The sequence below is a fragment of the Tachysurus vachellii genome, chromosome 7 (assembly GCF_030014155.1).
Source record: "Tachysurus vachellii isolate PV-2020 chromosome 7, HZAU_Pvac_v1, whole genome shotgun sequence".
NCBI lineage: Eukaryota > Metazoa > Chordata > Actinopteri > Siluriformes > Bagridae > Tachysurus > Tachysurus vachellii.
This window is the reverse complement of record NC_083466.1, coordinates 11877288-11892138: the sequence shown is the minus strand read 5'-3', so window position 1 is coordinate 11892138 and position 14851 is coordinate 11877288. Positions and strand designations below refer to the sequence as shown.

The 14851-nt window shown below is 39.2% G+C and overlaps 1 protein-coding gene and 1 long non-coding RNA gene across 8 annotated transcripts in view; one reads left to right on the top strand and one right to left on the bottom strand.

Annotated features, from left to right (window-relative positions):
• The window catches only part of LOC132848533 (nuclear factor 1 B-type), a 90602-nt gene that overhangs the window by 27826 nt on the left and 47925 nt on the right, over positions 1-14851 (bottom strand). For all 6 annotated transcript variants that reach the window (XM_060874334.1, XM_060874330.1, XM_060874335.1 and 3 more), the window contains exons 3-6: positions 9259-9312; positions 6650-6718; positions 3256-3373; positions 2980-3092 (exon numbers count right to left, since the gene is read on the bottom strand). In XM_060874334.1, coding sequence (XP_060730317.1) covers positions 2980-3092; positions 3256-3373; positions 6650-6718; positions 9259-9312 — 354 coding nt within the window. The remainder of the gene's footprint in view (positions 1-2979; positions 3093-3255; positions 3374-6649; positions 6719-9258; positions 9313-14851) is intronic.
• On the top strand, positions 6950-10591 carry LOC132848536 (uncharacterized). Of its 2 annotated transcripts, none has more exons than XR_009648741.1 (3): positions 6950-7093; positions 8186-8288; positions 9822-10591. It is a non-coding gene; the product is annotated as an uncharacterized LOC132848536 (long non-coding RNA). The 2 variants fall into 2 exon arrangements; XR_009648740.1 differs by lacking the exon at positions 6950-7093 and having other exon boundaries at positions 8163-8288; positions 9822-10105; positions 10234-10591.

Sequence of the window (14851 nt, the reverse complement as noted above, 5' to 3'; positions counted from 1 at the left end):
GGTTAGAGGTCAGCTTCCTCAAGTCAAGACAACACTTCTAAAGAGAAGTTCATGGGCAGTTCACCATGCTCTGGGAAACTGCTTTGCCTCTGCATATTTAAAACCTTTAACTGGTCCTAACAGGACAGAGTGAAATTTATAGATAAACTTGTAGCAGTTATTCTACAAGTTTCTATTAACTTAAGAGATAAGTAGAGTGGCTGAAAATTACTGATCAAAAGTTTTACATTTCATAAAAAATCTGATTCATCTAATTAACTGAATTAAAAACACACCAGAACAGAATTAAAATGCACAACAGAAAAATCGAAGAGTATCATTTCATTTCATGATACATAGTGCTAAAGTTGCTGTGCTGTTTAAGCACACTATATGATAAGATGTAAGAGGACAACTGACCATCACACCAATATGAGCTTTTTGAACATTCTTCTGGGGAAACGTTTCACTAGATTTTGGATTGTAGCTGTGGGGATTTGCTCATTAAAGCATTAATGAGATCAGACACTGATGTCTAGTGAAGTCAGCAATTCAGTTCATCCTAAATGTGTTCAGTGGGCATGAGGTCAGGGCTCTGTGCAGGGGCTTAAGCCCTGATCTTCCATTCCCCAACCCAAGGCATTAACCACTTGAGCCACCCACTTACTGCCCACCCACTGCCCAACCACTGCCCACAGTAATAGGAACATGATGGCCATACTTTTGGCCACAATGTTTTAAACTCTATTTAGCTAAAATTTGTATATCAGTGTTACAAATTGTAATAATAAAGTAATACAAAAAAAGTACTTCAACCCTACACTAAGAGAACCATTAGAGCCTCATCTTGAGGCACTGTGACAAAATAAGCTGACCCTCATGGCTTCATCTTAATCTAAATCAATCATAACACTTGTTCTGTTCGGAAAAGGAGCTTTAAGATAAACACATGTAATGTAGAAAAGAGCCAACCTTTAAAACATGGATTCTTAATTTAACTGTACTTTGGAGCACTTTTAGTAAGTAAGCACACATGCACACTAGTGAATCCTGTTTCAATTACAAGCTGTCCGATAGTAAAACTTGGCCTTGTCTTCCTTTTGTAGCTACACTGAAAGTGAAAACACCAGAGAAGTGGGCTTATCTGAGGTTTAAATCACTGCTAACAAAAACAAACAAGTCCTTCTCAGTGGGGGAGAAAAGCTCAAAGAGTAGAGCGCAGCAAAGCACGGCTGGTGTATGAAATGTTTCAAAAGCGGCGTTTGTGAGGTGCACAGAGGGCACAATGCCTTTGAGACAGGCTGATGGAGAAGGATTTGTTTTCGACCTGTGCGAGTGAGTACTTGGGAGTTCACTAGGTTCAATGAGGTGTGAAGAAAGGTGATAAAACTAGTTTATCAACATTGCAACTTGACTGTGATTCAGGGAAGGAAAATAACACCGCCTCATATCCTGACATAGCAGACAAACAGAGACAGGGGAAAGGGAACGTTAAAGAGCCTAGGATCTGGCAACACGGTCCCCTCAGGACCACCTGTGAGTTTACGGCTTACATCCACATTAAGAGATGTGCTTTGGGGGAAAAAAAAACGTAGCTATCAAAGTCTGAATGATTCTTCGGTGCAACAGGGATTTTTTTATTTTTTTTGTAAAAATGGGAAAAATGCAACAGGGATGCATTTTTCACATTTCTAAGATGAGCTTTATCACCTAAGATGAGCTTCAAACTGTAACAGTGTACTTTTTAAAATATCCTTTTTAAAAGTAATTATATTTAGATCTAAAAATAGCAGAAATTCTGGGTTGAACTACAAAGAAAATCTAATCAAAAATCAATTGTAATGTTTGTTTTATAAAGAAGAATCAGATACTGTAGATAAAGACAAAACAAGGCTATAGTAAATGTTCTGGATGAGACGGTGGGAAACATGACTGAATCTCCGAATAGACTGCTGTAGCATAAAACGGGAATCGCCTCATCGCTTCAGTTCTTTTTTGGATGACCTCTATCAGGTAAGCATGGGTGATCACATGGCACCACGTGGTATTTACGACCTGCATGAAGTCATACACCGATCTGTAGTTTGTCCAAAGATGGAGTAGCTTTTCCTCCCACATGACTCCTCACCCAAGGAATAGATGACATATTAATTTTTCAGATAATGAAATATCTACAGGATGATAGAGTCTGGCTTTTACAGATATTCAGCAAGAGACTGATTAGGCGTCTGTTTTTCTTGCAAAGCCATGGCCTTACAAAACAACACCTTTTTACTGTGAGTTCAGTAAATTACTAAAATATGCTATATTACGGAAGTAGACCTTGAAAACTAACTACAGGAAACCACTGATAAAGCACAGTATTCTTGGGAGATGATGGCTCATTTTGTTTCTATGAGATAATTTTGCACTTTTGTGGTTCAGTTTGTGCCAGGCTGCATGTTCGTACTGAGAAACATACTGAGGTCATGATTGAATAATGAGTGTAAGTACAAAAGCAGGTGTTTAGCCCGAGGAATAACGTAAAAAGGAACAAAAGGATCAAAAGCAAAATGGTGAAATATATTAAAATGGGGGAAATAGTTCAAACTAATACATAGATTATGATTATACAGCGCTGTCTTTATTTTCTAGGTAAGCTCTTTGTTGCTTGTAACTGATCATTTCATTCATTTTCAGTGTGTGTCTTGGAGAACGCTGGGCTCGAGGTGGGAATCCACCCTGGATGGGACACCGAGCCTCATGCACACACATGTATTCTAACAATCATTAGGTGTAATTTAGAGCAGCTGATGTACCTACTCGTGTTGTTTTTGGAGGTGGGAGGAAACCAGGAAACATGTAGGAAACTCACACAGATACAGAGAGAAGAGACACAGACAAAAACACATGACGATTTATTCCTGGTAGCACTAAGAGCTAACAGGTCCAATCTAATTTCTGTATTTTTTTCATTCTAAGCTTTCTCTCTCCCTTTCACTCTCTCTCACTCTCTCTCACCTTGGTCTCTCTCATGCCATGGTCGGCTAACTGGTGAGCTTGGGGAAGAGTAAAAGTCTGGGCCTGTGGGACTCGTCTCCATGCTGTCCTCTGGAACAGTCTTAGGTCGTTTACTGCAGACACACAAAACACACGTTGAGTGACTTCATCAGTCTTTAGGAGGACGTGTGCAAATATAAAAGTGTTAAATTATATTTGTGGGATGAGCTGTGTTGTGTGTGTGTGTGTGTGTGTGTGTGTGTGTGTGTGTGTGTGTGTGTATGTGCGTGCACTCACCTGCCAGGAGGGGAGGAGAGTGGACGATGTAAGCTCACTGAGTTCAGATCATGGTAATATGGCTGGCTGGGCATGTCTGCCATGGTGAAGTTCACCCCTGCCCCCTGTGTGATAGGAGCTAGTGAGAGAGAGAGAGAGAGAGAGAGAGAGAGAGAGAGAGAGAGAGAGAGAGAGAGAGAGAGAGAGACAGATAGAGAGAGAGAGAGAGAGAGAGAGAGAGAGAGAGAGAGAGAGAGAGAGAGAGAGAGAGAGAGAGAGAGAGAGAGAGAGAGAGAGAATAAATATATAACAATATAAAGGAGGACAAGAATGTTTCAATGGATAAATTGAATTTATCCATCATTTCAACATTTGCAGTAGATTAGCTAAATCTCTCTCTCTCTCTCTCTTTCTCTCTCTCTCTCATGCACATGCATACAAACACACACACACACGTTTGATACAGTTCTCAATTTGACACAGTTGCTCAGAACTCATTTTGCATGTGGACAAACCCAAACATAACCCGAGGAAGTAAGCTGATCTCTAAAAAGGACCGCCTTCAGGGTAGCAGAGGTGGAATCTGTGTATCACACATATTAGTTCTACAGCAAAAAAAAAACTCAAACCGATCAGAACCATAACCACTATGGCCCTCTTTATTTACACACAAGTACATTTCAGTAGTTTCGCTCTTTTATGGAGTGAGTAATCTATACTGGGACTAAGCCTGGGTGCTAAAAATTGTCCTGTTTAAATCAAACTCAATACAGTGAGCTAGTGTCATTTATATGGAAGTCAATAAATGATCTCACGTCAACAGTTACTCGTGTTTTAAACAGTCATAGTGTTGACTTGGCTGAAGGAATTAAATAAACAGAGGAAGAATATGAACACGCACATAAAAGCAGTTATTATTCACAAACTTCAAGTGTTTACAGAGCAGTTTCACAAGCCTAGTGCACTCCACTCCAGTGAAGGAACACTGGATAAAATAGAAGGAGAACTCAACCTAATTTCTGATGTTTGTGTAGAAGTCTGTAAACCTCAGGCTGCAAAACGCTATGATATTATTTTTCTACAATACGATACGATACAGTAAAACATTCTACACTCCCATCGTTATGTGACCTACACAGAATGATGTGAACGTTGATGACACAGTGATAGATTATATGCAAATGACCTTTCAAAGCCATTTGACTATCCGTTTAAATTGATTAATTATTGTAACACGCCAGTTATTTGTTCTTTTTAGAGCACGTGTGCAGTTACCACAGAGAATAAAGTCACTGGGTTTTCCGGGACTAAGAAGCTGAAGAACTAAAGAAGCTGTAATACTCAGAATTCACCTGTAAGGGAAAAGCATAGGAATAAAATGAACTCGGATTAAAAAAACGTTCAACTTGTTGCAAGAATTATATGCTGTATCGTGTATTTTCAATTAAGTTAAAACTATTAATAACTAAAACATTACCTGCAATTTTAATTGAATTTGATTACATTTTTAAATTGTTTTGATTGTTATTGTTAGAGTTCATCACCATGAGTCATACTTATATAAAATGAGTCAGGACACGGTTGGCATTCAGTGTGAGATGTTTTTCCCTCTGTTGGATTAACCTTACAAAAAATTTTAATGGTTGAATATAACAACTATGAAAAATTTTAGATGCTTATGAATAAAGACATTATCTCAAAGAGCAGGACTGGGTTTGATATCAGCATTGACTTTGAACATAAAATTGATAAATAAACAAACAAACAAATAAACAAATAAACTAACAAACAAACAAATAAATAAATAAATACAAAAATTGTATGTTTTTTCTATGACTATAATGCCCTCAGAGGCTAAGTAAAAACAGAACCTCTTATGAACTAAAAACTACAAAATCTTAAAGTCCTGGGTGTCGATATTACAAATGGATTGATTTTAGATACAAATCATTAACCAGCACTGTGAAGTGTAAAATGATAATAAAAAATAATTCAGTGCTGAACATGGACAAAACAAAACAAGTACAAATTCCATTTTTGGGCAAAGTTTAAGGCTGCATTTATGTGAATTATGTATTTTGTATTAATGTAAATGAAACTGTAAATATCTGCAATTCATAGGGTTTGAGGAAAATCTGTGGTAAATACAGGCAGTGTACAGTAACTAAAAAAATAGAGTTTGTTGGCTAAACCTACATAAGAATGATTTCAGCAAATTGTTTTCTCACACCAGTCTCAGTCTAGTTTATTGTCACAGTTTATTGGCTGTCATTTTGTATTCATTATATATTTAGAATGATAAAAGTCATGTACAAAATTCATCAGCTGCCCTTAAACCAGTTATAAAAGAAAAAAATCTTCCGAAATGATTGTCGCTGCTAATCGCCCACAGAATACAGATGCGGTGTTGAGAGATCGGTTAGTAAAACTCTGCGTGTTCCTTCAAAGCTCTCATTTCTATATTAGGATTAACTGGACTAACCCTAATTAGGGTTAGTGTTAAGGTGCCTGCACTTTCCTAATGTCTCTAATGCCAGACTATTAGGAACGACAGATCCGTTTCTCTCTATCTCCCCCTTCCTCCCTACTTCTTCACTGGAGTGCAGTAGGCCTGGGTTTGAGCTCTGCTCCTCTTTTAGTGCTGAAAGCCTGGATGATTGGAGACCCAGATTTCTGAAGCACCATGAAAAGATCAGCAGTTCAAAGAGTCCTAGCTGACAGAGTGGCAGTCTCACAATGTGTGTGTGTGTGTGTGTGTGTGTGTGAGAGAGAGAGAGAGAGAGAGAGAGAGAGAGAGAGAGGGAGAGAGGGAGTGAGAGCGAGAGAGAAAGAGAGCAGCATGTGTGAGACACTGGGCATTTTGTTACATGTAGAAGGTGTAACATGTATCAGTTACAGTGTCATCAAGTGCATGTGTGTGTATGTGTGTGTGTGTGTGTGTGTGTGTGTGCGTGTGTGTTTGGAAAGGGCGGCCTCACAACCCCTCGGCAATACACACAGATCCTGCCTGAGGGAGGCATTGTCCTCAACCAACACAGAAAGAAAGATTCCTGTTGGAACATCTGTCATCGTCTTTGATGAAGGCAGGCATGTCGACACAAACATACTCCTGTATAGTCATTCACACACATACACACACATACACACACACATACATGTGTTGACATAGACACATGCTTGCACACAAAACAACACCACACACACACACACACACACACACACACACACACACTGCTTCCAGGACCTGCCAGACTGGATTCTCCACACATGTTCTGGGTAAGTAACTCCCTCGCTAAGTCAGTAGGACTGAACATAAAGCAAGGCATGGTGTGTGTGTGTGTGTGTGTGTGTGTGTGTGTGTGTGTGTGTGTGTGTGTGTGTGTGTGTATGAGCATGCAGGGCAAGTTGGACTTACTTCTGGATACTCTGATCAGCTCTGAAACGCTGAACACTCCTGATTTGATAAAACTGTCTTCCAAGTAACCTGTGGGCAGAATAACAAACACTGTTTGTTTACCTGTTTTTTCCCCCAGTTTAAACATCACACTGGATCACATTATTTGCATGTGATATCTATCTATATCTTCCTGTCCTAGTGTTAATCCAGGACGTTGATCTTGTTACTGTATTCAGGGTTCAGGTCTACACACACAGTGAGGAGATAATAACAATATTGCTCAGCATTAGGACCAGTATTGAGTCCAGCGCCACTATAGATCACTTTGAAGAATGTGTACGACAGTGTAAATACACTCAGAACATTTTCCTTATATAATTCTCTTCTAAATTTTCCTAGTTCAAATCCTGACAATGACCAGGAGTCCAAGAGAGAAATGGGAAAAGTAATGATGCTTGAATAGTAAGTTTGCTCGAGTTCATGTATGTGGAAGAGGGCAGAAAGCATTTTTCTCTGAGTGTGTTCAGCTGCCAAGTGAAGCAGCATGTGCAGCATTTTGAAGTGAAACGCAGACTTGATCCCTGATTGGTGTCTATCCTCCCTGATGATTGTATCATTTTAGATTTATTATTTTTTATTATAAAAGATTTTATTATCATTTTAGACAAAACTAGTGCAGAATTTCTTTAGCCCTAGACACATTGTATGATAACATCACAACTTGCATTCAATTAAATTTCAGCTATCATAGAGAGTAATTACTGATGTGTATTTACTGGTAGGAGGGTAAAAGAATAATCCTGTGGCTACAATTTCATCAATTTAAAAAAAAAAAAAACCACAAAATAATAATCAACAATAATCCCAAATGTTGAAAATAGCTGCAACAAATTCAAGCACCTGGGCACAATAAAACTCCTGGAGGGACTGTATAACGGAGAAAACGGGGCAAATATTGTTGCAACTTTTTACGTTAAGTCACAAACTCTAAATACAGCATAGTACAAACTACCCTCCCGAGCTCAGCATAAGGATGATGGGATACGTAGACCAGGTGAACCCGCACCAGCAGCAGTAGCAGCAGTGGAAGGCATGAGTCACGACCACACTGCTATTCTTCACCAAGCAAGGGAAGATGTAAAACCTGCTCTTGCAGTAAATAGCTAATTATACATCACTGAGCTCATTCTTTGCACATTACATTGCAAGCATCATCTGAGTACTGAGAGGGGGAAAAAACAGAGAGCGCGGGAAAAGAGATGTGGGGGTTTAAAGAAAAGCGTGTGGTGTGTGGTGTGTTTCCTCTCTATGCCTCCACCCCGATGACAGCATACACTCAGCGACATAAACCTCAATCTTTCAGGCATTCAGTCACCTAAGAAATGACATTTTTTATTTCTTTTTTTTTTTAAATTATACATGTAACATATTTGGCTTTGAGGGTGACTTCAGTTTATTTAGAAGACTAATTGAAGTTCCAAGCCAAATAAATCTCTCACAGCAAATTACTGACTGAAACTAAACAGTGCATATTCCTTTTTTTGTTTCTTGCAGTGTTTTCCAGGATTTTTTTTCCATCAGTGCGAGGGAGTCAAAGCGAACACTGCCAGCTGCGAAAGTGCCACCAAAACAGCTGCTTCACTTTGGGTCTTGCTAGGTCAGTAAAAAAGTCAGGAATCCCAAAGATTCCCATACTGGATCATAAATTAAAAGCCAGGATGTGAAACATAAACTAACACATACTCTTGACTCATACATGTGGGATGTTCCATTACACACTTTTAGCCCTATTAGCTTTTCTCTTGGACGTATCTAAGCAGAACAATTGGAGCTTCTCACTCGAGAACCTGCGAATCTCATCAATGGTTCCTTCCGGCTGACTTCGGAGAGTCTCCTGTTCCCAGTAGCTGGGAGATCACATGGAATTTGTCAGCACTGTGCCGTATTTTTTATTAATAGTAATATTTACTAAACTCATTCTGTCACCATATAATTGCTGATTCATTTTTTTTTCAGCACTGAAACTTTTTCAAACATTTATTCATGCACATGAGAACTTAACAAATTCAGAATAAATGTGCTTGAATTTTGCATACTTCATAAAACCTAAAACCTTTTGAATGACATTAGAATATTTATTTGACTGAGAAAACATTGTCAAGAGAACGACAGAACTTTTGGATATTTGAGAAAAATACTCACAGTTAACTAGAAAATTCGGTTAAGGATGATTTATGATTTATGGAGTGAAGTTTAGAGAATCAGACATAAACTGATGTATGTATGTATTAGGAAACAAGCTTACTGGCTTAAGATATGATGAGATTGTGTCGAGTGGGCGGAGCTACGTTTCAGATACTTGTATGTCTGTTAATAAGAAAAGTGAAATACACATTTGGAGTATTTCCTTTGGTACAGTGTAGAGGACGTGTTTATATCGGATGCAAAAAATAAAAAATGTTTTATAAAAAATCGAAAAACTGATTGACGCAACCAAAAATTGGTAACAATGTACTTGTGGTGTCTTGCCTTCACAGAGTGTTGGTAAAAACAAAGGCTTTCTACACTGTGTGTGTGTGTGTGTGTGTGTGTGTGTGTGTGTGTGTGTGTGTGTGTGTGCGCGATACCTGGAGGGTTCTTGCCAGGCTCATTGTTACTGGGACTTCCTGACTGCTGTGAGTCTGTAAACAAATATAAAGAACGTGGATTAGTACACAAAACGCAGACTAAGTGACTCAAAGAGCAGTGGCAGCGCAGATTACATTACCCTCATTTATCATCCACTTCCATTCCCGTCAGCTTTATTTGTTAAGCTCTTACCGCTTTCTAGAGCGTTTTATTTGTTTCTCTGGCGAGGGGAAATTACTGAAATCCTTGATTATAATCACCCAGAGCTGACTCTTAGGATGCAGACACTGACACTGACACATTTGGTAATAAAATGCTGTCAGCATGAATAAAAAAAACAAACAAACAAACAAAAACACCTATCCACAAATGAATTTGTCAGAGCGCTTGAACATTATACGTTTTAATTAAAAGTATTAAATTCACATGCAAATCCTAATGTATTTTGTAGAACCCCCACCTCATCCTCACTGGGAAAGACTGCAGGAGCTCAGTCCTGACAGGCCAGGCCAGATGTGTGCAGAAACATGTCTGATTTTTTTTTTTTTTTTTTTTTTTTTAGGATGGAGGAACGAGAAAGAAGTAGAAAAGAAAGGAGTGGAAACGCACAAAATGTGTTCTGTGCAAAACAAAACACAAAACTTGAACGGGTACAGGTGTGAAATATTCGCTTTTGGAAGTCCTGAGCTTGTCCTTACATCACACAACACAGACGCGGTACAGAGGACGATTTATACAGAGTAAGGAGTGGAAAGAATGAGAAGAATCCAGTATGTCTTAAGGGTGTGCTTTTAATATACAGAATCCTGAGTGCTGATATTACCTTACATGACCTTCTGGAGTCAGGTGCGCAGAATTCCGCTTACTTCCATTTGACCTCTGTGTTTTGTTTTGTTTTTTAAAGCTGTGGGATCTTCTAATTCTCTTCAAACACTACAATTACTGCCTGGTTTAATTTGATTTGTCATTAATAGCTGAAACCAAAAGAGCACGAAAGACATCAGCAAAGCCGAGCCTCCTTCAGCCGAGCGTGTGTCGCCCGCCCTGGTGATTTACACACGCTCTTCGTACATGCACTCACGCAACACAAAGAGCCACACATGTTCGAGGGGCCCTGCAAGAAAGAACCAGACGATATGATCTCTACCATGGAGATTAAGAACGGCATTGAACTTCTTGAAGATAGCCTCGTTCGAAAACAATGCTCTTCCTCCTTCTTGTGTAAGTTTTGAGTTGAAGAAGTGATATAACTACACAGAAAAATTTTGTTCTGTATATAAAGTCTAAGAAGCGCTTTGCTTGCACAGCTGATGAAGGGATTTTCTTTGTGTACTAACTTTAACTTTTTATTACATCCCCACCCCCAAAACAAAAACTGACCATTCAACATGGCTGAACAAATTGGAATGTTCTTGGCTTCAGCTCAAAAATGACAAAGGATCCAAAAAAAAAATGAAAAAGAAATTTTTTTTTTTTAGATAAAAAAAGAGAGATCACTACAAAATAATGTTAAAAATAGATTATCAAAGCACCTTTCATACACAGAACAAATCAGCTTAAGGTTTGTACTTTAGCTCATCTCAAAGTCGTGTGACTCATCCAGATAAAAGATCCTTTACGTTGTGTAGGATTTAATAAGCTTAAAGCTCGACTGGACTGTTAGGTCTTTGATTGGTGGGACTGGTGCAAGCTGGCAGTGTGACAGTGCCAACTCCGATGCCAACTTCCCATCCCCCTTCCCTGCCGATCAGCCTTCACATATGCACTATACGCCATCCATCAGTCTGGATAAAGACACCTCCTACTGCGTCCGAAAAAGAGAGCGATGGAGACGCAGAGAAAGAGGGGAAGGGAAATAGAATGGCTCGAATCTATAGGTGCATTCTAGCATAGCGTTGTTTACTGTGATTAAAGTCGAAACAATAGAGCAGCTGGCTCTGGCATTTAGACATCAAATGCAGACTCATTTTTCATTACGGGCCATGGACACACACCAAATACTGTAGAAACACACCCCACAGCTGTCGTTACTGTATGAGAGAAGTAAAGCACAAATGTGTGTCTGTTTGATTAAAAAAAAAACACTATTTTTAACAGAAATTCACATTACTGTCATGTAATTATAAGGTCACGCCTGTGTGTCCAGATGTGTGTGTTATTCTACACAGGGGTGCATATGCCTTTGCGATGTAGTGTTTGAAATGGAAAAGACGTATGAGAGACGTTTAAAAATAAACGTCTGTAAGCCACGCTCATAAACAGTTTAGCTAAGCCAGTGCTGAATGTGTTGTGTGTGTGTGTGTGTGTGTGTGTGTATACTTGTAAGAGTGAGCCACATATACCTGAAACAAAAAGAACCTCTCCAACACACTTCTTGGCACATAACGACCACGTCAATGTTTAAACAAGCTAGCAGACACGTAGCGTGTGAGAGAAAACTAAAGAGCAACAAATCCATGTCAACAAATCTAATGAGCAACAAATCATTTCTCTAATTAGCTTCACGCTAGTTACCAATTATTAGAAGTAACTACTCTATTATAGGCTTTAAGCAGAATACCCGGATAATAAACTGGAACATATAATAAACAATTTCCATGAAAGGGTGTTTTTTTTTTGTTTTTTTTTAATATATTGCAGCGAGAAAATAAAATCAGAGCTTCATAACCTCAGATTATCTGTTCATCAGTATGAAATAAGCGTCCATGCAGAGTACTTTGTCCTTCTCTATGTGACAGCATGTTATTATAGATCAACCCCTTAAAATCCCAGGCTTCACTGTCATGTCCGACCTCACAGTCTTCACTCTTGTAGCCGTAACACAGAAGGTGTTGAGTCACACACTCACAGGACAAACCTCTTTCCTCTTTCTGTCTGATTCCATCTGTCAGTTTCTCGTGTGCAACCCAGCTCAGCATTCTTCTCATACAAGTCATCTAATTATATAAGGATGATTCCTTTCCAATTCCTTTATGAAAAAAAAAAATTCTTTCTTCAGCAGGCTTTCTCTGGAAACACACCTCCCACTCTCACTCAACTAAACCTAAACACACACTCACACTCCTATACTTGGCACGATCGCTTGCTGTGCAACCCATCCGGCCTCTCGTCTCTGCTTTGTGTTTTGTTTAGAGCTATCACATACTTTAGCAACTTTCTTTGCTGGCTGAAGACTGGGCTATATCTCACACACACACAGACACACACACACACACATGCACGCTTACACACACGCACTGAACGACAAGGAACATGCATACCGTCGACATTTCAGGAGGAGGCGTCTGGCAGCCATTTTAGAAAGTGAGCAGGGCTGCACACGTACTGCTCTGCTTGCCAAGGAAACCAGGCTTTAGCCAAGAATTCTCTCTTTCCCTTCGTTCCGTCTACGCTCTCTCTCTCTCTCTCTCTCTCTCTCTCTCTCTCTCTTTTGTGGGCCAAACATAGAGAGAGAGAGAGAGAGAGAGAGAGAGAGAGAGGCAGAAATATCTCCTAATTGTGGGCTGTCCTGGTTGAAATGTTTTGAGCCATGCAGCTGCACTAGTGTAAATACTGCCTGTGGCTAAATGTGTGTGTTTGTGTCCGTTTTTACTGTGTATTTTGGTGTGTGTGTATGTATTCAGTCATCAGTATTTTGGTGCTGGCCGGGATGAGCACTTATTACCTCACAACACAGGGCCGTGACTTCAACACACACTCACAAATCAGCCGAGGCGGATCCTGGCGGACGACTGTTTAACTTTCTTTTTTTTCTCACCATCTCTCTTTTGTCTATCTCAATCAGCCTGTATTTACATTCCCATCAGTGTCTAGATATTTCACAATCAGTCTTTCACTCTGCAGTTACTGCTCCTTGTCGGCCCTACGCTAGATCTCTCACAACACCCTTATCGTTTTTGCTTTCTTCACTACTGTGCTCTCTACCACGCTCCTGCTGTCATTTCCTTTTGTCTTACACCCAGCTCTTGTTAATAAAACACTGGGCCTTTTATCAGAACAAGCCATAACCTAAACAGAGATAGACGGACCAAAGCATCCTGGCACTCGCGGAGAGTAAGCCGGAGTGAGAGAGGAAGCCTGTCGTGGTGTTTTGGGTGCCAAAGCTGCATCGCCTGTGCGGGGTGTGAATAGTGGGCACACCAAAGCCAATGGGCATCTGTTCTGAAAGCTGACACAAAGACAGACTGGCCGCCATCTTGTGATGAACTCATGCTATCTTGCGTGTGTCTCAGATAAATGAAAATGGAAGCATCAATGAACGCAAAGGGTTTCAAGATTCTGACTTGAGATTTTATAGTGTTATCTTTTATATCTTTGTAATTATTTTTTTTCTTCATGTGCTTGTATCCCTGTAATGTCTCTATACAACAGATTTTTTTTTTTTCTTTTCTAGACGAGCGAAGTTTTGATTATCGATAATAACATTATATTCAGTACAGAGTATATTTCAGCATCAGACAAAACAATCTACATGCATTTTTGGTGCTTATAAGAATCAGGATGTTCAGTAAAATCTGTCCACCTTGTAGGCTTTTAAGTATTTGAGTATTAAGTATTAAGTACATGAGTTTAACCGCCTGTTTAGGATTTCATAGATGTTAACACACGTTAACACACGTTCTAGTTAAAAACACCAAGCATAATGCACTACAAAACAGTATGTGCTCATATATCAGTATGTTCTGTACAAAAACAGTTCTGTTCTTTGTCACCTACACGAAATACAGTGTACAGCTTACAGTAAAATAAAAAACCAGCCTGTTAATCCTTAGACTCTGAATATTGTGAATATAAATAACAACATTTTTTTAAATAATTATAATAAGAAGAAATAGAATATTTGTTTGGAACGTGCATAATAGCGATTTACAATTCTTGTGTGCTCTTGATAAAAACTTTTTTTTATAAACTTTAGTACCAAATTGTCGTATCCAGTCGCACAAATGTCTGAAACTACTGAAAACCAGGTGCTAATTTTAAAAAACTTGATTAAAATCATTCGGAGGAGGAATATACTGTAAGAAGTGTGTAGTGGTTGTTGAAGTAGATTAGTGAGAAAGATAAAAATAGTGGTAGGAGAACAAGACAGACAAGACAAGCATCTAAAATATGTTTTTTTGTTTGTTTTTTTTTAAATAATGTGTCAGAAAGCAAGCTCTCTTACATGTAAGGATAGGTGCCCACTCTGACAGGAACAATGTCGCATTATTGATCTGTCTGTGTGTTAACAAAGGCCACCACAGTCTGACACACAGCGTCATGCAGAGACTGTTGCCTTACATATGTCTGCTCTGGCAGTCCAGCACCGAGACCACGGAGACTCATCAGTCACATGTCAAACCATGGTGTCACAGTGACACGCACCGTGCGCCTTCACATCTCAGTGACAAAAGCAGCACAGAGCATGCACAGATCACCACAGCCAAAGGTCAATTCATAGACAGATTATGGAAATGAGTATATGGGGGTTTTCTATCATGCAGGTCATTTTTAAATGTCTGCTATAACTGTATAACTGTGATGATGTTTCTTATCTTATTATATTAATACTTTACTAGAACACTTTGCATGCGTACCAGTAAAACGACTGCA